This window comes from Scyliorhinus torazame, chromosome 21 (assembly GCF_047496885.1).
Source record: "Scyliorhinus torazame isolate Kashiwa2021f chromosome 21, sScyTor2.1, whole genome shotgun sequence".
Lineage (NCBI taxonomy): Eukaryota > Metazoa > Chordata > Chondrichthyes > Carcharhiniformes > Scyliorhinidae > Scyliorhinus > Scyliorhinus torazame.
In genome coordinates this window covers 108,982,264-109,004,713 of record NC_092727.1, presented here as the reverse complement: position 1 = coordinate 109,004,713, position 22,450 = coordinate 108,982,264, and the positions used below count along the sequence as shown (strand labels likewise).

At 46.3% G+C, this 22,450-nt stretch overlaps 1 protein-coding gene across 3 annotated transcripts in view; it reads left to right on the top strand.

Annotated features, from left to right (window-relative positions):
• Nucleotides 1–18,101, top strand: part of muc13b (mucin 13b, cell surface associated) — a 138,556-nt gene extending 120,455 nt beyond the window's left edge. For 2 of the 3 annotated variants that reach the window (XM_072487228.1, XM_072487230.1), the window contains exons 11-12: nt 872–1,049; nt 14,216–18,101. In XM_072487228.1, the coding sequence (XP_072343329.1) occupies nt 872–1,049; nt 14,216–14,338 (301 nt within the window). In that variant the 3' untranslated portion in view covers nt 14,339–18,101. Of the gene's footprint in view, nt 1–871; nt 1,050–4,290; nt 4,355–14,215 lie in introns of all 3 variants that reach the window. The other variant, XM_072487229.1, reaches the window with a different exon arrangement.
• Nucleotides 18,102–22,450: the final 4,349 nt, after the last annotated feature.

The following is a 22,450-nucleotide window of genomic DNA, read 5'->3' as shown; positions in this document are numbered from 1 at the left end:
ACTCAGAAGCTCTACCCACAAAGCTCCATTTGATGCCCCATCTCTCCTTACGGAGTAACTGACTCCTTAACTAATAATGCAATGGTTCCTCCTCTTTTACCCCCTCCTCTGTCTTGCCTGAAGATTCTATATTGCGGGGTATTGATTTTCCAATCCTGCCACTTCCTCAACCACATCTCCGCGATGGCTACGATGTCACAATTCCATGGGTAAATCTTCACCCGTAACTCAAGCCCCCCCCCCCCCCCCCCCCCCCCCCAAACCAAAATACTCTGCATTGTGTACCATTGTTGGACACTTAAGGGAATTGTGTGATATGGAGATTGGGTAGACAAGTGGAGTTGAGTTCAAGGATCATCTATGATTTTATTGAATGAGAAAGCAATCTGAAGGAATAAGCCTTCACAGCTGGTTACTTTTATTGACTGTGTTCTTAGCCATGCTGTGTTGACATCATGTTGACGCTTATCCTGTTTGCCTGCCATCAAAGGGTGGCTTTAGGAAATTATATTGTTGCGATACTGCAGCTATCCTCATTGCACTAATGTAAGTGTGGTATTTTGGTCAGTCATACCTCAGTACAAACACTTGACCTTTGAGCAGCCATTAGCTCATATTTTGAAGCAATGTACTCAATCTGATATGAACTAGCTCTACTGTGAAGAGGAAAATAAACACCGTGCAGCCATTTATATTGTCTGTGCACAAGTAGAATCGATGCATCTTTGAAGGAAGGCAGGAAGGATAACAGCATAAAGGCACACACCGTCCACATGAATGGATAAATGCAATGTCCTAACTGGTTTAAATTGGGATTTAAATACTGTGGGATTGATGTTGCAACTAAAGCAAAATTGTTTTTCATTTATAGGTCCAAGAGTGGTTCGTGTAGTTCCTCATCCGGCTCTCACGATTATGTAATGTGGCCCAAATCCGAGATGCCAAAAATTCCTCGTGCCACCATGCACTGGGATGGCAATCAGCTTGAAATGCAGGAGAATGGGAGCACGAGCAGTTTAAACGATATCCATCGGGATGGTCGGAGAACGGTGAGTTTTTTTTTTAAAGGATTTTCACAGTAACTCATTGCAGTGTTAATGTAAGCCTACTTGTGACAATAATAAAGATTATTATTATTAATAAACCTGGGTTGTCATGGGGGGGGGGGGGTGTAAAAACGGATGCTGACTGTATTAAGTTCTGATAGTGTCTCAGTAATAAAAACTGGAAAGCAAGCCTTGACTTTACTGATTCCAATTTTGTTGAGCTCTACAATTATTTCCCATTCAACACCACAGTGCCACCTGCATCCCCTTTATATATCTGCGCAGTTTATCAAACAAAAAATGTAGTCTATTAAACAATTCTAATTAAAAAAAAAAAAAAAAAATTTAGAGTACTTTTTTCCAATGAAGGGCCGATTTTAGCATGGCCAATCCACCTACCCTGCACATCTTTGGGATGTGGGGGCGAAACCCACGCAAACACGGGGAGAATGCGCAATCTCCACACGGACAGTGACCCAGAGCCGGGATCGAACCTGGGACCTCAGCGCCGTGAGGCAGGAGGGCTAACCCACTGTGCCACGGTGCTGCCCCGTCTATTAAACAATTCTGGCTTCAGCATTGGGGATCATTAACTCTTTCCTAACAGATTCTGCCTCTTAAAGAAAAAAATATTAATCTTAGACGTAAATTACCATCGCACAAATGTATACGGTTTCACTTCTACAATAAATGCACCCTATTTCCCCTCCCTTTAAAAAAAATAAATAAAAAATATTAATACCCACCCTCGCATCCTCTTCCTTATAGGAAAAGATGCCCCTCTTTCACAATTTCTAATAATTTCTTCGAACTTGCCCCTTTCTTTTGTTAGACAGTCAGATAATTGGTAACTGTTGTCAACCCACTTGATCTTGTCTAAATCCCTCTTCTCTGGCAGCTGTTTTAGGCTCACTTTGTCAATCCATAGTTTCTTCTCATTGAATCTTTTTGTAGAGTGGACCTTCTCCCAAAGGGATTTATTGACTTTGTGACACTCTATAAGTACTGGTCCTGAATTTAAACTTTCAGTCAGGATCCTGGCTATAAAAATGCCGTATTTAGTGCCTCTACTAAGGCCAGTGTCTCCGCTGCCATTGTACTTTTTAGCCACTCTTCATGGGCGTCATTCTCCGACCCCCCCCGCCGGGTCGGAGAATGGCCGTTGGCCGCCGTGAATCCCGCCCCCGCGGAAGTCTCTGGTACGGGAGATTGGGCGGGGGCGGGAATCGGGCCGCGCCGGTTGGCGGGACCCCCCGCTCAATTCTCTGGCCCGGATGGGCCGAAGTCCCGCCCAGAAATTGCCTGTTCCGCCGGCGTAAATCAAAGGTGGTATTTACCGGCGGGACCAGGCGGCGTGGGCGGGCTCCGGGGTCCGGGGGGGGGGGGGCGCGGGCCGATCTGACCCTGGTGGGTGCCCCCACGGTGGCCTGGCCCGCGATCGGGGCCCACCGATCCGCGGGCGGGCCTGTGCCGTGGGGGCACTCTTTCCCTTCCGCCTCCACCACGGCCTCCACCATGGCGGAGGCGGAAGAGACTCTCCCTACTGCGCATGTGCGGGAAACTGTCGGCGGCTGCTGATGCTCCCGCGCATGCGCCGCATTTCCGCGCCAGCTGGCGGGGCACCAAACGCCATTTCCGCCAACTGGCGGGGCAACAAACGCCATTTCCGCCAGCTTGCGGGGCGGAAATCCCTCCGGCGCCGGCCTAGCCCCTCAATGTTGGGACTCGGCCCCCAAAGATGCGGAGCATTCCGCACCTTTGGGCCGGCGCGATGCCCGTCTGATTGGCGCCGTTTTTGGCGCCAGTCGGCGGACATCGCGCCGTTGGGGGAGAATTTCGCCCCATATCTTTTTAGTTTCCCATGCCAGAGGGCAACATTTTCTTTTCTCCCCCAGGAGAAAATTGTAAAATCTCCCTCACTTGAAAAGCCATCACAGAGATAAGCATAAGATGCGTCACTATAAACAATTTGTTTCAGTTGTCTCATATGACCTAAAGATGGGAATTTTAAAACACAGTTCTCCAATTTTTATATATTTTTTTAATAAACGTTTTATTGAGGTATTTTTTGGTATTCTAGCAACAACACAATAAACAATGTACATGAAACTATAAACATAGTGCAAAAGCCATCTCCCTCCCTTACAGGTTCCACCTTTATTAACCCCCGTTCCAAGCTAAACTACCCCTCCCCCTTCTGCTGACGATTAATTTTCCGCGAAGAAGTCGACGAACGGTTGCCACCTCCGGGCAAACCCTAACAGTGACCCTCTCAAGGCGAACTTGATTTTTTCCAAACAGAGAAAGCTAGCCATGTCCGAAAGCCAGGTCTCTGACTTTGGGGGCTTTGAGTCCCTACAAGCAAATAGTATTCGTCTCCGGGCTACCAGGGAAGCAAAGGCCAGAACGTCTGCCTCTTTCTCCTCCTGGATTCCCGGATCTTCTGACACCCCGAAAATCGCCACCTCTGGACACGGTGCCACCCTTGTTTTTAACACCGTGGACATGACATCTGCAAACACCTGCCAAAATCCCCTAAGCTTCTGACATGCCCAGAACATGTGAACATGGTTCGCTGGTGCTCCCGCACATTTTGCACACCTGTCTTCCACCCCAAAGAATCTGCTCATCCGGGCCATTTTCATGTGAGCCCGGTGATCGACCTTAAATTGTATCAGGCTGAGCCTGGCACATGTTGCGGACACGTTGAGTCTACTCAACGCGTCCGTCCAGAGACCATCCTCTAGCTCTCTTCCCAGCTCCTCCTCCCACTTGCGCTTCAGCTCCTCGGTCTGCGTCTCCTCTGACCCCATAAGTTCCTTGTAAATGTCCCAGATGCTCCCTTCTCCTACCCACCCTCTGGAAACTACCTTGTCCTGAATCCCCCTTAGCGGTAGGAGCGAGAAGATTGATACCTGTTTACGTAGGAAGTCCCGCACCTGCAGGTACCTGAATTCATTTCCCCTCGCCGACCCAAACTTCTCCTCCAGCACCCTCATACTCTGAAGGCTCCCTTCTATAAACATATCCCCCATCCTCTCAATCCCTGCTCTCCGCCATATCTAGAACCCATCCAATTTTAATTTCACCAATGTTTTGTTTGCATGAAGAATTTCTTAAACTTTGGGATTGTTCATTTTGGTACGTGCTTCGAAAACATCAAAACTGGCGTCCGGTCATGTTTGTCTAGCTAACTAGTTAAGCTACCCAATTAAACTTCGGAATTCCTCTTTTTCCATTTCAGAAGATGCCGCATCCTTTTGTGAGGCCCTGCCATGCGTAATTGTTATGGGGTTCATATTCTCCAAGTAAGGCTCCTGATGTAGAGTGACATGCAACCCACTCTGCCCAATATCTAACCCAAAGTTTTCCTCAAATCATCGTGCCACCAGGGCAGCAGGGTGGTGCAGTGGGTTAGCACTGTGGCCTCACGGCGCCAAGGTCCCAGGTTCGATCCCGGCTCTGGGTCACTGTCTGCGCGGAGTCTGCACATTCTCCCCGTGTCTGCGTGGGTTTCCTCCGGGTGCTCCGGTTTCCTCCCACAATCCAAAGATGTGCAGGTTAGGTGGATTGGCCATGCTAAATTAGCCCTTAGTGTCCAAAAAACATTAGGTGGGTTACTGGGTAACAGAGATAGGGTGGAGGCGTGCGTTTAAGTAGGGTGCTCTTTCCAAGGGCAGGTGCAGACTCGATGGGCCCTATTGGCCTCCTTCTGCACTGTTTCTGTAAATTCTAAATCTGTACCTATAACCTATCCCCTCGATAAATCTATTTCTTTTATAGTTTGCCATGTCACCTGATGTGTTGGGTACTCTGCTACACAGACGAACCAACATGGTTGTGAATGGTACAACTCAGTTTTATTACTAACATTTATTTACAGTGGTAAACTGGTTACTGAGGTTCGATCATAACCCTAGAATCTGTGGACCTATTCCTAATACTATACTGGAGTGGCACTCAGCACATGGTGGATGTCTGAGTGGCTTGCTGTGAGCTCTGTGCCCTGAGCTGTCTCCTGCTGGAATGCCCGGGAAGTGTCGTGTTCCCTGTTTTGTACTGTGTATGGTCTTGCCTGTGATTGGCTGTGGTGTTTTGTGTGTGTGTTGATTGGTCCGCTGATCTGTCCATCAGTATGTATGTATGTATGTTTGTACCATGATGTTTACCTGAATATCATGACATCACCCTGTTTGAAAATAGTTTCCGATGGCCTTGCATTGTGCCTCTAAGCTCTCTGAATTTTTTTGAGGTGTCTGCTTTAAGGAATGCTCTCCTGCCCTGCATGCAGTGCATTCAAATGCTCAGAAAACGTAGAGTTAATCATAGCCATGTAACTTCATCCATATAGAAAGATTCTAATATTTCCTCCACCCTCTTGCAGCATCCGATTGCTTTTTGAAGCTGTTGGGCTTTTTGTCTCAATACTCTGCCTGTTCCATGTGTAAATCACACTTTATGTAATAGAATTTACCTGACATCATAAATTTACATGTTACTTGTTTGAACATATGTGCCTTTGGTTGAACAAAGCTGATTCATAACATTGGAGAGATGATACATAACCAGAACTTGGTGTTCCTCTGTCTGACAAAACTTTCAAATTATCTTGTGGAATGCATTTTATGCTACTACTGTTTGGCTGGAAGATGGCCATTGCAAAAGGTGAAAGGTTATGTGGTTTGGTACATGCCCAAATATATTAGCAGATCATTAAGTCTTCCCTGCTGTGTTGACCCTTCATTAGGGTTGATTTTACTATTCACTGGCCCCACTTCTCAATGTATATTCAAAAAGGTCACTAAAGTGGCAAGTGTCTTGGCTCTTATTCCCCACCCCATCAAGCTTGCCCCGTATGTTCGTGGTCTATTATATAACAGATCATAGTAGGAGTATGATTGGGCCTGTGACTGTTGGCTTCAAACTGTCCAATATCATTTTTTTCAGCCATGTAGCACTCTCGCCTCAGTGTTAGAAAGTTGTGGTTCATGTCCCACTCCAGACGTTTGAGCACAAAATATCGAGGTCAACCTTCCACTGTGGTACCAAGGGAATGCTGCACTGTCAGAGGCAGCCTCTTTTGAATGAGACTTTAAACGACGCTCCGTCGCCTCTCTAGGGTGAACACGAAAGATCCCATGGCACTATTTCGAAGCAGAACTAAGGGAGTTTTCCCAGATGTTCCGGCCAATATTTATTCCCCAATCAACATCACAAAAACAGATTATTTTGTCTTTAATATACTGTTTGCTTCTGCACAAATTGGCTGCTGAATTTGTAACATTTATCAGTGGCTACTTCAAAATTACTCCAGTGGCTGACACCGTAGCATATGAATGTAAGTCGTTTTCTTTCAAGATGTTAGCTGCTGATGAGGAATTGGTTGGCCGTGTTTATTATAGTTTCTATAGTTACAATGATCGACTCTCCTGACTCCCAGCTGAAAACCAGCAAGATGCACAAGAGAGCGTTTCCTGCCAGATGTCTCCATTCATCTTACATTTAACAGTTTAATTCCTGAAACTAAAATTTGCTTTTAACATCCATGAATTATGGAATCTGAGATTTGTAACAAAGGCTGAGATTCTCCACCCCTGTGCAGGGGGCAGACAATTCTGCCATTGTCCCCACCCCCCACCAGTGATCGGGTTCTTGCCAACAAGGATGGGAACCTCATTCCCATATATTAGCAGATCATTAAGCCTTCCCTGCTGTGTTGACCCCTCATTAGGGTTTCCCCGTCTTGGCGGCGGAGTTCAAAACTTGTGTGGACTAATGGGGACCTGGCAAAGAGAACCCACTGGGGCGCGCAGGTAAGTACTGCGCACGGGAGGAGGGGGGAGCCTGACAGGGCAGTGCCCTGGCACTGGGGGGGGGGGGGGGGGCACTGCCAAGGGAGGGTGGCTTCAGGTGAGGTGATCTGTGAGGAGGAAATTTCCCATATTGGGGAAAGGGTTTCCCCATGTTCTGGGGGGGGGCGGGGGTGGGGGAAAGAAGGGTTGTGTGGGCTGGTGTTGGGGGGAAGGGGGGGGGAGAGAGCTTTTTTAAAATTGTTCGACAATCGGGGAACCCTTAGCCTGCTCCACCAGTGTGACATTGTGGTTCCCACCACCAGGATTTATTTGCAAATGAGTTTCAAAGAATCTGGAGGGACAATCCGTCCATGGAGCCAGCAGGTAATGCACTGCTTTGCCCACCTGTGTTGACACTCAGTCCATGGCGAGGGGTTTTCTCTTTTTTCTTAAACTACGAACTTTAGAAATATTTTCTGTTTTTTCCATTTGCTACCTAATTGCTTTGTGACCGTCTGAAATTACAGCTCCTGGGTGAAAAGCTATTCAGTCTAACCGGATAATCCCAAAGTTATTCAGTCTATCAAGATAATCCCAAAGTTCATGCTCTAATATGGTTATCCACAGGGTAGTAAAGTCGGTTCAGCTCAGTTTTTTTTCTAATTTAAATTTTTTAAAAAATTTAGAGTATCCAATTCTTTTTTTCCAATTAAGGGGCAATTTAGCGTGGCCAGTCCGTCTACCCTGCACATCTTTGGGTTGTGGGGGCAAAACCCATGCAAACACTGGGAGAAGTGCAAACTCCACACTGACTGACCCGTGGTCGGGATTGCACCCGGGTCCTCGACGCTGTAGGCAGCACAGTTCATCTCAGTTGGCTAGGCTGCTGGTTTGTGATGCAGAGCAAGGCCAGCAGCGCGGGTTCAATTCCCGTACCAGATGAGGTCATTCACCAGTCTAGGGGTGTTGGTAACTGCGCCTCCGCTGGAGGAGAAGTTTGGGATGGCGCGGGGAAACAAATTCAGGTATCTGCAGGTGCAGGACTTCCTTCGTAAACAGGTGTCAACCTTCCTGCTCCTACCGCGAAGGGGGATTCAGGACAGGGAAGTTTCGAGAGGGTGGGTAGGAGAAGGGAGCGTCTCTGAAATTTACAAGGAACTTATGGAGACCGAGGAGCTGAAGGCGCAAGTGGGAGGAGGAGCTGGGAGGAGAGATAGAGGATGGTCTATGGGCGGATGCGTTGAGTAGAGTCAACGTGTCCGCAACATGTGCCAGGCTCAGCCTGATACAATCCAAGGTTGTTCATCGGGCTCACATGACAGTGGCCCGGATGAGCAGATTCTTTGGGTGGAAGACAGGTGTGCAAAATGTGCGGGGGGACCAGTGAACCATGTCCACATGTTCTGGACATGTCCGAAGCTTAGGGGATTTTGGCAGGGGTTTGCAGATGTCATGTCCACGGTGTTAAAAACAAGGGTGGCACTGAGTTCAGAGGTGGCGATGTTCGGGCTGTCGGAGGGCACGGGAATCCAGGAGGAGAAAGAGGCAGACGTTCTAGCCTTTGCTTCCCTGGTAGTCCGGAGACTGATACTATTAGCTTGGAGGGACTCTAAGCCCCCGAAGACGGAGACCTGGCTAGCGGACATGGCAACGTTCTCAGTTTGGAAAAAAATCAAGTTTTGAGAGGGTCACTGTTAGGGTTCGCCTGGAGTTGGCAACCGTTCGTCGACTTCTTCGTGGAAAATTAATCGTCAGCAGAAGTGGGAGGGGGCTTAGTTTAGCTTAGAGTAGGGGGTTAATAAAGGTGGGACCTGTAAGGAAGGGAGACTGCTTTTGCACTATGTTTACAGTTTCATGTACATTGTTTATTTTGTTGTTGTTACAATAACAAAAATATCTCCATAAAAAGTTTATTAAAAAAATAATCCCCACCAGTGTGCTCTCTCCCTCAAAGGGGAAAGCAGCCTATGGTTGTCTGGGACTATTGCGACTTTACCTTACCTTTACGTATGTACGTAATAGCTCAAGGCATTGTGCAAGTGCAGCCTTCGGTCAACTGAGAAAGAATATTTGAGGCACCGGGACCTCAAGACTAGAGTTATAGTGTACTATGCAGCAGTGGCCCCCACGCTCCTCTGTACTTTCCAGGGGCGAAATTCTCCGGGAACGGCGCGATGTCTGCCGACTGGCGCCCAAAACGGCGCAAATCAGTCGGGCATCGCGCCGCCCCAAAGGTGCGGAACGCTCCGCGTCTTTGGGGGCCGAGCCCTAACCTTAAGGGGCTAGGCCCACGCCGGACGAATTTCCGCCCCGCCAGCTGGCGGAAAAGGCCTTTGGTGCCCCGCCAGCTGGCGCAGAAATGACATCTCCGGGCGGCGCATGCGCGGGAGCGTCAGCGGCCGCTTACGGCATTCCCGCACATGCGCAGTGGAGGGAGTCTCTTCCGCCTCCGCCATGGTGGAGACAATGGCGAAGGCGGAAGGAAAAGAGTGCCCCCACGGCACAGGCCCGCCCGCGGATCGGTGGGCCCCGATCGCGGGCCAGGCCACCGTGGGGGCACCCCCCGGGGCCAGATCACCCCCAAGGACCCCAGAGCCCGGCCGCGCCGCCTTGTCCCGCCGGTAAGGTAGGTGGTTTAATCTATGCCGGCGGGACAGGCATTTTAGCGGCGGGACTTCGGCCCATCCGGGCCGGAGAATCGCGGAGGGTGCCCGCCAACCGGCACGGCGCGATTCCCGCCCCCGCCGAATATCCAGTGGTGGAGAATTCAGCAACCGCCGGGGGCGGGATTCACGTCAGCCCCCAGCGATTCTCCGACCGGGCCCCGGGGGGCGGGGGGGGGGGGGTCGGAGAATCTCGCCCCTGAAATCTGATAAAGAAACTGATAAGACAACCCAAATGCAAATCAAACAAGCCTGGGCTAATTACAGTTAAATGTAATTTGTGTTATCTTGCTGTGTCACAATTTGTAATGAAAGAACTTAACAATCTCTAAGCCTGTATTGGAGCCAGGAGGTCTACCATTGTCTCATTAAAAGATTTAAATTGTTTATGTAGCTCCCAGATGAAAATCTAGAGGCAGTCGGTAAACAAGGGAGTTCCTTGGTTGGATTAGCAATTTTGAAAAAGGCCATAAACAGCAGGCACTGCACAACACCACTGAAGTGCCATGAATAGGTCTTTGCAAGGTCCTTCAACTCTGGTGGTAAGAAAGGTGCTCCACAAAAATCTAATGGCTGCCTTTTCTTCAATATTCCCACAATGAAATCCGTGTCTTCCATCTGTTCCAATCATGTCAGTGTTGGCTACTTAATTTTCAAGTATTTATTTGAAGTGATGGGATTTTCTGGACCCTGGTAGCGGAGACGTCTCGCCATTGGAGAGATCATCGAGTCCCACCAATGTCACTGGTATTTCGTGTAGCTCGCTCGTCCTGCTGCTGGGAAATATGGGGGTCACCTTCGACAGGACCTGAAGATGCAATTGTTTTTAATAATAATCTTTATCATTGTCACAAGTATGCTTACATTAACACTGCAATTAAGTTACTTTGAAAATCCCCTAGTGACCACATTCCGGCACCTGTTCGGGTACACGGAGGGAGAATTCAGAGTGTCCAAATTACCTAACAGCACGTCTGTCGGGACTTGTGGGAGGAAACCGGAGCACCCGGAGGAAACCAACGCAGACACTGGGAGAACGTGCAGACTCCGCACAGTCAGTGACCCAAGCTGGGAATCGAACCCAGGTCCCTGGCGCTGTGAAGCAACAGTGCTAACCACTGTGCTACCGTGCCACAGGAAGAGTCAGAAAATCCCGCCCAACGTCAAAATGTAATTAATCTCTTAAGCTCTTGATAGTCTTAACGCTTACACAATCAAAGTTTAAAACTTGCTTGTGTTCAAATACAGGAAGTAACACACATCAGTGGTGGTTGCGTTCCTGAAAATTGCCACTTTAAGTGAAACCCCTTTAAATGAAGCAAAATTTCCTGTCGGAAAAAAATGATAAAGCCAAGGTTGGGATCCTGAGGACACATTTTACCTGGAAATTTTTTAAAAAGAAATTTAGAGTAACCAATTAATTTTTTCAATTAATGGGCAATTTAGTGTGACCAATCCACCTATCCTGTACATCTTTGGGCTGTGGGGGCGAATCCCACGCAAATACGGGGAGAATGTGCAAACTCCACACGGTCAGTGACCCAGAACCAGAATCGAACCTGGGACCTTGGAGGCAGCAGTGCTTTTTTTAATAAATGTTTTAATTGGGTTTTTGAACAAAGTATATTTACAGTTATGTACACAGAATAAAATATATATATATAGAAGAGAAGAAAACACACAAAAAAAACTGGTAGGGTATTATGCACTAACTCAACAACAGCAACTCTGCCAATTGGCAATGTTATTTTTTAACACATAAGTAGGCACTTGTTTGAGGTTTGGGGGGTGGGGGGGTGAGAACTGGGGAGGTACATCTCCATTTGGGTGCCGGAGAAACAGTTACATTGGTTATGTTCAATACAGAGAGGGCAATACGCGAATGGATCTGGGGTTGGTGTTGTTACTTGCCCGGTGAGGCAGCATGCTAACCTCTGCGCCACCGTGCTGCCCCTTGCCTGGAAAATTGAAATGCTGTACCACACAGTCTGGAATACTGTGTAATACAGTACAGTAAGTAACTTCAATATTGCTGCCTTGCCTGCAGGCTTCATCATAGCACAGACCTCTTTAAAACACAACGTTGACAACCAGTTACTCAAACACAGGTACTGTACAGTATAGAGTACAGCCGTACCATTACATCGAAAAGAATTCTTTCAAAAACCAAAGTCCACAACAGTTCCTCAGGTACGCCCTGTGCCAGGAGCAAAGAAATTTGAAGAACAAAGAGTGCAGTACAGTGGAGAATTCTTTCAAACAACAGTGACTCGAGTACAGGGGACAGTTTCTAAAATAAAAAAAGTATTTTTCGTTCACCATAAATGCAGAAAATTTTCCTCGGATGCAGAAAAAGTACAAAATGGCAATGATTACAAGCCAGGCTCACAGCGTGATGGTGCCGTCACACTGCTCACACACTTTAAAACAAGGTATATTTCACTTTAAATGGAACCCAGAAAAAAAAAATAAAGCCCTTTAAAACAGTGGTTAGCACTATCGCTTCACAGCGCCAGGGACCTGGGTTCGATTCCCGGCTTGGGTCGCTGTCTGTGCTGAGTCTGCACGTTCTCCCTGTGTCTGCGTGGGTTTCTTCCGGGTGCTCCGGCTTCCTCGCACAAGTCCCAAAAGACACGCTGTTAGGTAATTTTCAGAGTAACTTCAATGCAGTGTTATTGTACACCTACTTGTGACAATAATAAAGATTATTATTAAAATGGCGGCAAAGAGTGGGCTCAGGCATGGCTCCAAACATATTGGGGCGCCATGTTCAAAGAGTGACCCAACCAGCGTTGCAGTCGAACGGCCCCTAGCCCACATCAAGCAAGTCGCGGCCCGACCCATTGTGCCCCCCTCCTGACATTCATTGCCGGCATCTTACCCCCTCCGCCCTTCAATGTCCGCTCTTCCCCCTGCCAAGCACACATATCTGCACTTGGAGGCTTGGAAAGTGTGTTCACTATTGGCATGCTAATGTATTAAAATGAGGTTCCCTGGCTCCCACAGCGTGATTCGCACTGCTCCACCAGAGAGTGGGGGGGGGGGGGGGGGGGGGGGGGGATTCCAGAACCCAATCACCCCGAAGAGAATCGCTTTTTTCGATTCTCTGCGGATTTTGGGTCCGCGCCGAGTTTCTCACGGGCAGAGAATACAGTCTCAAAATCACCCCCATAGTGACCTAGTCTTGGGTTATGCGGACTTGTTTAGCCAAGTTTTAAAAAAAGAATTCTAACTTTAGTATGTCAGAACATTTTCAAACCTGTAACCTTTTTTATGAATGTGGTACCACGTGTGAACCTGTTGTATAATAGGAAATTTGTTCCAACATCAGGTGATGTCAGTTCTACTCTTTCATGTGTTCAATGACCAATCATTGTGGTTGGTCTGTGCTCAGCAGCTGTGTTCAACACTGTACAAAATGTATTTTTCCCCCCGGGGCGATGTTTAGACGGCCCGTTAGCCGTGGGCACATATCCCATTATGGCCGCTAAATCTTGAGAGCGGCCCATAACAGGATTTGCGACTTCTGGCAGTGGCCATGGTGTGAGTGGTCACACACAGGGCAGCTCCTGATTGAAGGCATAGAAAAGAGATCCTTTTACCCGATATTGGGTGCAATTTTGACAGAACGGTGTAGTTGAAGGTCGGAAGAGCACTTTCCCCCCCTGAGGGGTATGTCCACCGGTTACCAACGACGGTTATTAACGGGGCTAGAGCTAAAAGCGGAGGATGACGGACAGTAGAGAGGACTGGAGGCGAACGTCCGGTAAGGCTGGTAACGTACAAGGGCCCAATGGACCAGTTAAAAGATCTCAGGATTTTGCGCACCTCAGGAGCTTGAAAGTGGAGGTGGTCTTTCTGCAAGAGACACATCTCCACGTGAAGGACCAGGTTAGACTAAGGAAGGGATGCGTTGGGCTAGGCAGGTTTTCCACTCGGGCCTTGATTCAGTCGGGGTGTTTATTTTAATGAGCAAAATAATGGGGTTTGTGAGCAAGAAGGAAGTGAGGGACCCGGGTGGGAGATATGTGATGGTCAGTGGGGTATTAGAAGGGACGCCGATGGTATTGGTGAATGTGTATGCTCCGAATTGGGTTGACGTGGGTTTTATGAGTGTGGCTGACACCAATCCCGGATTTGACCACGCGCCCATGCGGATAAGAAAAGGAGGGAAGGATAGGTGGTAGGACAGCTGCGTAGGGCAAGAGGGGTGTGGGTGGGGACTAGTGAATCACGCACATATGTTCTGGAGCTGTGAAAAGTCGGAGAGATTATGCACGGGCATGTTCGCAGCGCTAGCAAGGATACTGGGGGATGAGGTAGAGCTGGATCCTTTGGTGGCGATATTTAGGGTTTCGCCGAAGCCGGAGCTGATGGAGGGGAGGAAGGCTGATGTGTGGCCTTTGCCTCTCTGATTGCCCGGCGACTAATCTTATTGGAGTGGGGGTCAACAGCCCCACTGGGCATAGCGGCCTGACTGGGTGACCTGTATGATGTCCTTTGGCTGAAAAAGATCAACTACGAGTTAAGGGGTTCAGTGGAAGGTTTTGAGGCGAGGTGGGGGATGTTCGTGACTGTGTTTGAGGAGCTGTTCATCGCGGGGAGGGGGAAAAAGGGGGAAAATTTGTACAAACTATATAGCCACTTGCTGGGAAGCCTGTTTCCCTAATTATTTATGTGTTAATGCTTGTGTATGTTTTTTCTTAAATTGTAGCCTGAGAAGAATGATGACCTGAAGACCTTTAAAGGGAAGCAGCAGTCCCGCTACACCTACCTCTGTCAGGGGCAAGAGAATCCATATTATGTCAGTGATGAAAAGAAGCCTGAATTTTTGTAATATGAGCAGAATTGATTTTGGAGAGTGGAGCAGTTACGCCTGGAACTATTGAAAACAGCCCGGTATTCATTGTGCTTGTTGCATAGCAAGCATAAGAGGGGGGGGGGATTGAATTTTGTAAATTTTAAAACCAAATTCTTGGGAAATATTTCTACAGTCAGATGACTAATGGAACACAAACGCTCAGTGCTGTGCATCTCCGAAGCTGAGAACGTAGCCCTTATCTCCCGACCACTAAAGTATCAAGCGGGAGGCTGACTTCTAACATTGGCCTCTTGGGTTGTCACCTCTGCCTCTTCTCCCACCACCATAACAAAGCAGATTATCATTCCAACTATAAACACGTGAGGCAGGAGAAGATGTCAAGATCTGAGTAACATTCTGTGGCTCGGCGCGATTATTTTGACACCATGGTGGGGAGGGTGGGGATTGGCGGTAGGAGCGGGGTGGTGGAGTGACTGGATGGTGGAGATTTATTACACTTGGTACCGAGAGCTTCTTGTTCTAGGACATTGATTATTAATTTTAACCTTGGTTTTTTTTTGTCTTAACCTATCGACTCAGTACACTTATTCCTAGACAATAATACCAAAACACAAAAGTTGCCCCTCCATCGCGGAACTGATGCATTCAATGTCGAGCGCAATACTGCAATTTATTGCAGTTGGGGGAAGGTGTTCTTTGCATCAGGGCGCTGCACCTGACCACCCCATATAATGGCCCCTTCTAAATGAAATACTAAATTAGTGATTTATTTTTAAAGTTTCAAGGTATCTTTTAAAATGTCGACATCTCATGCAGTGACTGAAAAATGCTAGCGTTTTAACTTTCGTTTGAATGTATTTAAACTGGTGGCGATTACGTTTTCCCAGCCACATTACTGTGTGTTTCCTCTTCAGCGTGGCATCGGTGTACATTTTCTTTCGTAGTGTTTTAAATGTATGTTCAGTCACTCTTTTATATTGTGCTGCTGTCTTTGGATGGGCTGGAATGTGACTGGGCTTTCCCTTTTTTAAACAAAAATCATTTTTAACCTCGCAAAAGTGAAAGACAATTTAAGAATACCTTATCCTTTATGGTTTAAAAAAAAAAACTGGTTAGCAGATAATAGGAAATGACTAATTTGAGACTCAAAGTGACAGGAGGAAACAGTTCACCCTCTGTGGCAATGCCAATTTTACAGCTGTCCAATCACCAGCCACCTCAATAGGACATGTTTCCACCAAAAGAAAAATTGATCTTTTTAAAAATTTGCACATTTTAATGATCGAGTATATGGATGTAAATTGTAAATACACTGGGAGATACCTAGACTCCAAGATGTATATTTAGGTTTTTTTTGGTTTGAATCTGCAATCTGTTGTTTCCTGATTTTCAGATTATTAATTTTTCACCTCTTAACTTTTTTGTTTCTTCGGTGAAGTCTTTCCAAGCAACAGGTGGCAGTGTGAAGTTTTGCAAATGAACAAAACCAGCTTTCTGATTTTTTTATAACTTCTCTGTTAAGTTTGGTTGGTTTCCAACATACTGAAAATGTAATGGAAATTCGATGGTTTGCATTGTAAGAAATGCCAACCATTAACTCTTCTCCAGTAAAGTTTGTCCTGTTCTTGGAGCTGCTTTAATATTGAACTCTGGGTTTTGAGGCTGATCAGGCTAATTGACATTTGTAATGGGTGGCTCTTCTTCCTGTAAACTGACTGCACTATGGAAGCTTTTGCAGACTGGCCATGACATTTTGGCCAGCGTGGGTTAAGTGACCAAGAATAGCGATGCGCGCGCATGATGGCGTTGACACCCCGTGCACAGTTTCTGCTGGGACAGCATCTTTACTGACCCGGAGCGACTGGCGGCAGCCAAGCAGATCTTTTTTTTTAAAAATAGGCCAACCTTTAAATTGGTAGGTTTAGTTTAATGTAGCAGCCAACTGCACAAGGCTTGGGTCACTGCCGCTGGTGACTCAAGACCGATATAAGATGTATCTCTGGAAAGTTGTTTGGTGGGATTTCGGGTTTTGTGCACCACTTCTTTCTCTTGAACTTTTTCTGAAAGGAAAGCCACAAAATGATGAGCACTAGTAGCACTTGGCTGTTCAATGGTTGGGGATGTTGTGACAAAGTATTATTGAATAGTGAAGCTCAATAGCCTCTCCTGTTTGCAGCTTATAGGAAATAACTCCAAAGACTAGAGTACAAGTAAAGCACACAAATGTTGGGGACCTTATATTCCAAATCCTAATGTTGGCAACCCCCCCCTCTTTCGCTGAATAAATGAAGACCAAGCTCCTTCAGAGCCTTTTATCAAAATGGTTGTTCTCCCCACACAATGTTTGAGTCTTATTTAATTGTATAACTTAAACTTCAAAGCATGTCTATGGAAACATTAACAGTTGTGTGCATGTAAAAAACTTCTGTTTCTCGATCAAAAAGGAACAGTCTATAAATAGTGAAGATGTGACTATTTTTCCCCTTATACAAATGATATATTTTTGCAATACAAAGAATGAATATCAGAAATGCAAGTCAAATTCAATAAGCAGAAATATATATCAGCTTTCAATACCCAATTAGATTGCGTCTCTTGTGTGTTTGTAATTCTGCTTAATAAGGTTATGTTTTTTCTTTAACGTGGAAGTTAAGCATCATCTTTTCTTTCCCTCCTTCTCGGTTTCTGCTTCATTTCATTCTGTTGCCTTGTGGTCTGCCAATAAATACACTTGAGCTTTCATTGTTTGCCAACAGGATAAGAGTTAATGCTTCATGGAATGGAAGTGTTTGTTTTAGGGAGGAGATACAAGTTGAGGAAGTTGGAAGTAGCTAATAGGCGCATAAAGCAGTTCACTAATATCCTTTAGGGAAGGAAATCTGCTGTACTGGGTCTGGCCTACATGTGACTCCAGACCCACAGCAATGTGGTTGACTCTTAACTGTCCCCTCAAGGGCAATTAGGGATGGGCAATAAATGCTGGCACAGCCTGCGCCGCCCATGTCCCATAAACACATTTTTAAAGAAGTTACTTTTGGCTTGTGAAATGTACATTTAGGCATACGTTACAGGTTGTACTGGATATTGATATTTTATGGTTCATAGTACATGGGTTCTGAATGCTGAATAGATCTTTTTTGACCTTTAGCATCCTGCTGAAAGGCTTATAACTGAGTTAGGTTGCAATTTTGGGGGGGGATTTTTCTTGAGGGTGGGAGGGAGAAGTGTGTAAAGAAGTTGTGATTAACAGAATATTTGTAAATAGGAGACTGGATCATGGTTTCCAAGTTAGATACCACTTCTGCGCAAAATGGGAACCAAAACTCAAACAAAGAACCCTTCAGTGATGGCATAGTTTCTGCATTCATTCCAAAAAACATACATGCAGGAGACATTTCCATTTTCCCAACAAACCTGCTTTGTAGATGTCATTTGTTTCTGTTATGTCCTGTAATGTTTCAGCAAATGTGCAAAGAAAAAGTACCTTCCAGGAGCTATGATTGGTCAAAGGATTTATTTGCTGCTCTTGCATGTAATAAAATTGGCCAAAGTTGCATTCTCCATCTGGATTGACTGTTTTGCTTGTACGCTTTTGTACGTTGTAGTTTGCGACACTTGTACAACAATTTAATGCCAAATAGGAGTAACATCATGAGAATTTCCGTAACTTTGTTAAAATCACTGGTATTGTAATAATTTGGATATGTTTTTCTATTGATCACCATTGTATAATTTTTAAAAAATGTTTAAATTGAAATAAAGAAATTCCTTCCATTTTCTCTCTCGTAAAGTTACGTTCAACTTTGAGCTGTTGGCGGCAGATAATTTCAAGATGGGGGAAATGAAAGCAGCCATGTACAGCATGAGTCTAGAACATTGAGTGATGGACTGCTATTGGTGGACCATAATGGAGCAATGTTCACTCTCTTCAACACTCTGCGTGTGGAATACTGCATTGGGGTACATTTGGGAACCTTCCAATCAAACTGTGCCAACGGTCCGTAACAAATTTTCAGTTATCCGGTTGGAGGACCAGTATAAGATCCGTTTGGCAATTGAACTTTCCGAGTGATGCTTTTTCCTACAAACTGTTTTCTGCTAAAGGACCAATTTGTTTTCACGTCGTTCTAAGCCTCTGGCATAAAAAGTATTAAGTGGCTCAACGTCAGATGTGCTTACGCTTGCAGGATTCAAAACTGGCCATCTGTGCACCTATAAATGAACCTGGCTTCTCGATTGTGGCAAAGGAGTGTATTTTTTTTCTGGGGTACTTTTTGTTAAAATTTAGAGAACCCAATTCATTTTTTCCAATTAAGGGACAATTTAGTGTGTCCAATCCACCTACCCTGCACATCTTTGGGTTGTGGGGGCGAAACCCATGCAAACACGGGAAGAATGTGCAAACTCCACCTGGACAGCGACCCAGAGCCGGGATCGAACCTGGGACCTCAGCGCCGTGAGGCAGAGGTGCTAACCACTGGGCCACCGAACTGCCTGGAGTTTTTTTCAATATAAATTTAGAGTATCTAATTATTTTTCCAATTAAGGGCACTTTAGCATAGCTAATCCATCTAGCCTGCACCTCCTTTGGGTTGTGGGGGTGAAACCCGCGCAGACACGGAGAATGTGCAAACTCCACACGGACACTGACCCGGAGCCGGGATCGAACCCGGATCTTCAGTGCCATAGGCAGTGCTAACCACTGTGCCACCATCCGCCCCAGCGAAGGAGTGGATTAAAAGATGGTGATGATGAAATAGCCAGAATTACTTTGTACCACCCAGTCGCTGGCTCTCTTTAATGATACTTCTAACGATATGGCTATTTTTGGAAAGCTCTCTAATTATCTCTACTGAATTAAATTGCAGGGATTTGGCTACTATCATATAATCCTGCTCTTTTGGGTGTGGGCGGTGGTAGTTGGGCATCTATTCTCCAGTTGTAATTACAAAGCCATAATCTTCCGCAGAGTGAGCATTGGTCCTCACAGTATAATTTATACTCCAATTAATTAATTCAAGTACTTATCAGCAGATGGACAAAATCTAAAGGACTTTTATTCTTCTTGTTATCTGACGTAACCTGTACATGAGCACTTCCTCAGCAATCGGGTAAACTGGAAATTCACAGTGGGCTTAATATCTGAAAGAGAAAAATAGAAAAGACGCCGATGAAACGGAAGATTGTGACTTCTAGCAGCTCATCAGTGCCATCAGGAGGGAGCTGGTGGTACTACACCAATTTACCTCCCAGAGATCCAATTGGACGTGAGCGTTGGGATGGTTACAACATTGTAAAGTGCGTGAGAGATTTAATAATAAAAATCTTTATTGTCACAAGTAGGCTTACATTAACACCGCAATGAAGTTACTGTGGCAAGCCCCTAGTCGCCACATTCCAGCACCTGTTCGGACACACTGAGGGAAAATTCAGAATGTCCAAATTACCTAACAGCACCTACCTTCAGAAATAGAAGAATCAAGTACCAAAGGAGAGAGGTTACATTGAAGCTTTTAGGTTGTGTTCTAAGTTTGTGGAGTATTCTGTCCCGTTCTGGTCACCTCACTTAAGGATGGGTGTGAGGATCCTTGAGAACGTGCGGAGAATATTTACCAAAATGGTTCCAAGGATTGTAATCGGGATTACATTGGAGAATCTTGGGTGGAACAAAGGAGGTAAAGGGGTGATTGAATAGAGGTGTACAGGATTGTCATAGGTTTCGGCAAGGTAAAGGAAAGCTGATGGTACAAGGTCTAGGTGACATATATTTAAGGTTTGGGGCAGCAGATGCAGGGCGCGATTCAACTAAATGCAAACAAATGCCCAGAGCGAGCACGTTTAGTCGCGTGTTTCCCAGCGCTCACAGTGCCAAGAAACACGGCTATACAATGCCACTTGCATTAAATAGGGGGCCTCAAGGCACAGAGGAGCGGCGGTTAGCGCTGCTGCCTACAGCGCTGAGGACTCGGGTTCGATCCCGGTCCTGGGTCACTGTCTGTGTGGAGTTTGCACATTCTCCCCGTGTCTGCGTGCCAAAGATGTGCAGGCTAGGTGGATTGGCCACTCTTTTGAGGCCACACTAAATTGCCCCTTAATTGGAAAATAAATAATAATAAAATAAATTTATTTTTTAAAATAACAAAAATAAGGGGCCTCAGCAGGGAACGTGCAGCTGAGGCCACACAAAGCCTCATTTTCTACACCGAGGAGCTCCGCTCGCCAGAACTCAGTGTAGCAAGAGATTGGGATGCCATTTTTAAACGGCCTTGCAGATCTCCAAAGCACTAAGAGAGGGCCCCGAGCCAAATGCCAGCTTGGCATTGCAACGGTACCAACATGCCCAAAGGGCATGCACCTGGGGTCTCCAATCCCCTGGCAAACCTCCACAAGTGCAGTTCTGTCTAGTCTCCACTTGTGGGGACCAGTGCTCACCCAAGGTCTCCAAAGCAAAGGTGTTAGATCCCAACGTCTCAGGTACCTCACGAAACTGCACATTAGAGTGAGACTAGCTGCCTCGCTCTAATATGCAGGATTGCTAAAAAGTGATCCCGCCCACATTGCAACGAGTGAGCCGGGTAAATACCAGGAGCGGGGTTTCCCGGCTTTTATCGGCTACGCTGTGGCAAGCTGCTTTTGCGGCGCAGCGTAGCCATTGGATCATGCCCACAGTGTAAGAACTTTTTTTAAATGCAATGAATGGTAATGAGCAGGAACCTGCTGCCCATGAGGGTGGAGAAAGCAAAGATGACTAATTATTCAAAAGGAAATTAGATGGGTGCTTGAAGAAAATAAACTTGCAGGTTTATTTGTATAATGTGCAGGAATGGGACTGACTGAATTGCTCTACAGGCTTCCAGCATCATTGACTCCTGTGCCATAATGGCGCTGACTCTATTTGGACATCAGCACTCCTGCTGTAACTATTATTTTCCAACAGGGAACACTATTATTGTTGTGGGACAAATGAGTCCAGCCCTCCAGCTTGGATACATTATTAGTAGTCACCAGGATTACTCTATTCCTGTCTAGCTCAATATTAAAGTTGAGGTTTACTGTGGACGGCTAACTGTTCCAATCATTGTCAGGTATGTCTGGAATGGAGAGAGACCATGCTCACCTTTACTTTCTTGTTCCTCTCGCTATCCCACCCCCTAAACTCTCAGTCATCTCCCACCTCAAATAGGACATAGACAGTAGTCAGTCATACCCACCGATTGGACACCAGATATCAGGTCCAGATGAGTGGCCCATAGAATTCCTACGGTGCAGAAGGAGGCAATTTTGCCATTCGAGTCTGCACTGACCCTCTGAACGAGCACCCGGCCTAGACCCACAATCCCTGTAACCCCACCTAACCTGCACATCTTTGGACACTTAAGCATAGTCAATCCACGTAACCTACACATGGTTGGACTGTGGGAGGAAACCGGAGCACCCTGAGGAAGCCCTAGCCGATACAGGGAGAAAGTGCAAACTCCAGATGGTCACCCAAGGCCAGAATTGAACCCGGGTCCCTGACGCTGTGAGACAGCAGTGCTAGAAACTGTGTCCCTGCCCCGCCCACAGTGAGCACAACCCTCCTTAAAATCTGCACTTCCACCATCATAACCACATATTTAGACACAAACTTGGAGCATACCATTATTTTGAGGTGTAGACAATCAACAGCGAGTACTAGCCTAGTCACAACAGCACCAAGCCCTGATAAAAGCAAAATACTGCAGATATTGAAATGTCAAACAATAGCAAAAATCCAGGAGGGCCACGATGTCATCTGCAGAGAGGGGAAACAGAGGCAGCACCCTGAGTCGAATATGGCCTCTTCAGAATTGAAGGAGAGTAGAAATGCCACTTGTATATGAACATGTATATGGCCTGAAGGCTGGAATCAAGATAACTTTCAGCAGTTTGTTTCCAAGCCTGAATTCCTTCTTCAGCTGAATGACTGACATTGGTTGGGATTGAGCAGGCCTGTTTGCTGCACGGGCAAATACCAATTTGGCCGCTAAGCCCCATGAATGGGCGATAACCGCATTGGCGAGATCTCAGTTTGAGGTCTTCCCTGTCCCCTGCCGGTGGCGAAAACCATATTTCCATAATAATTTATATATTTACATATACTTAGCG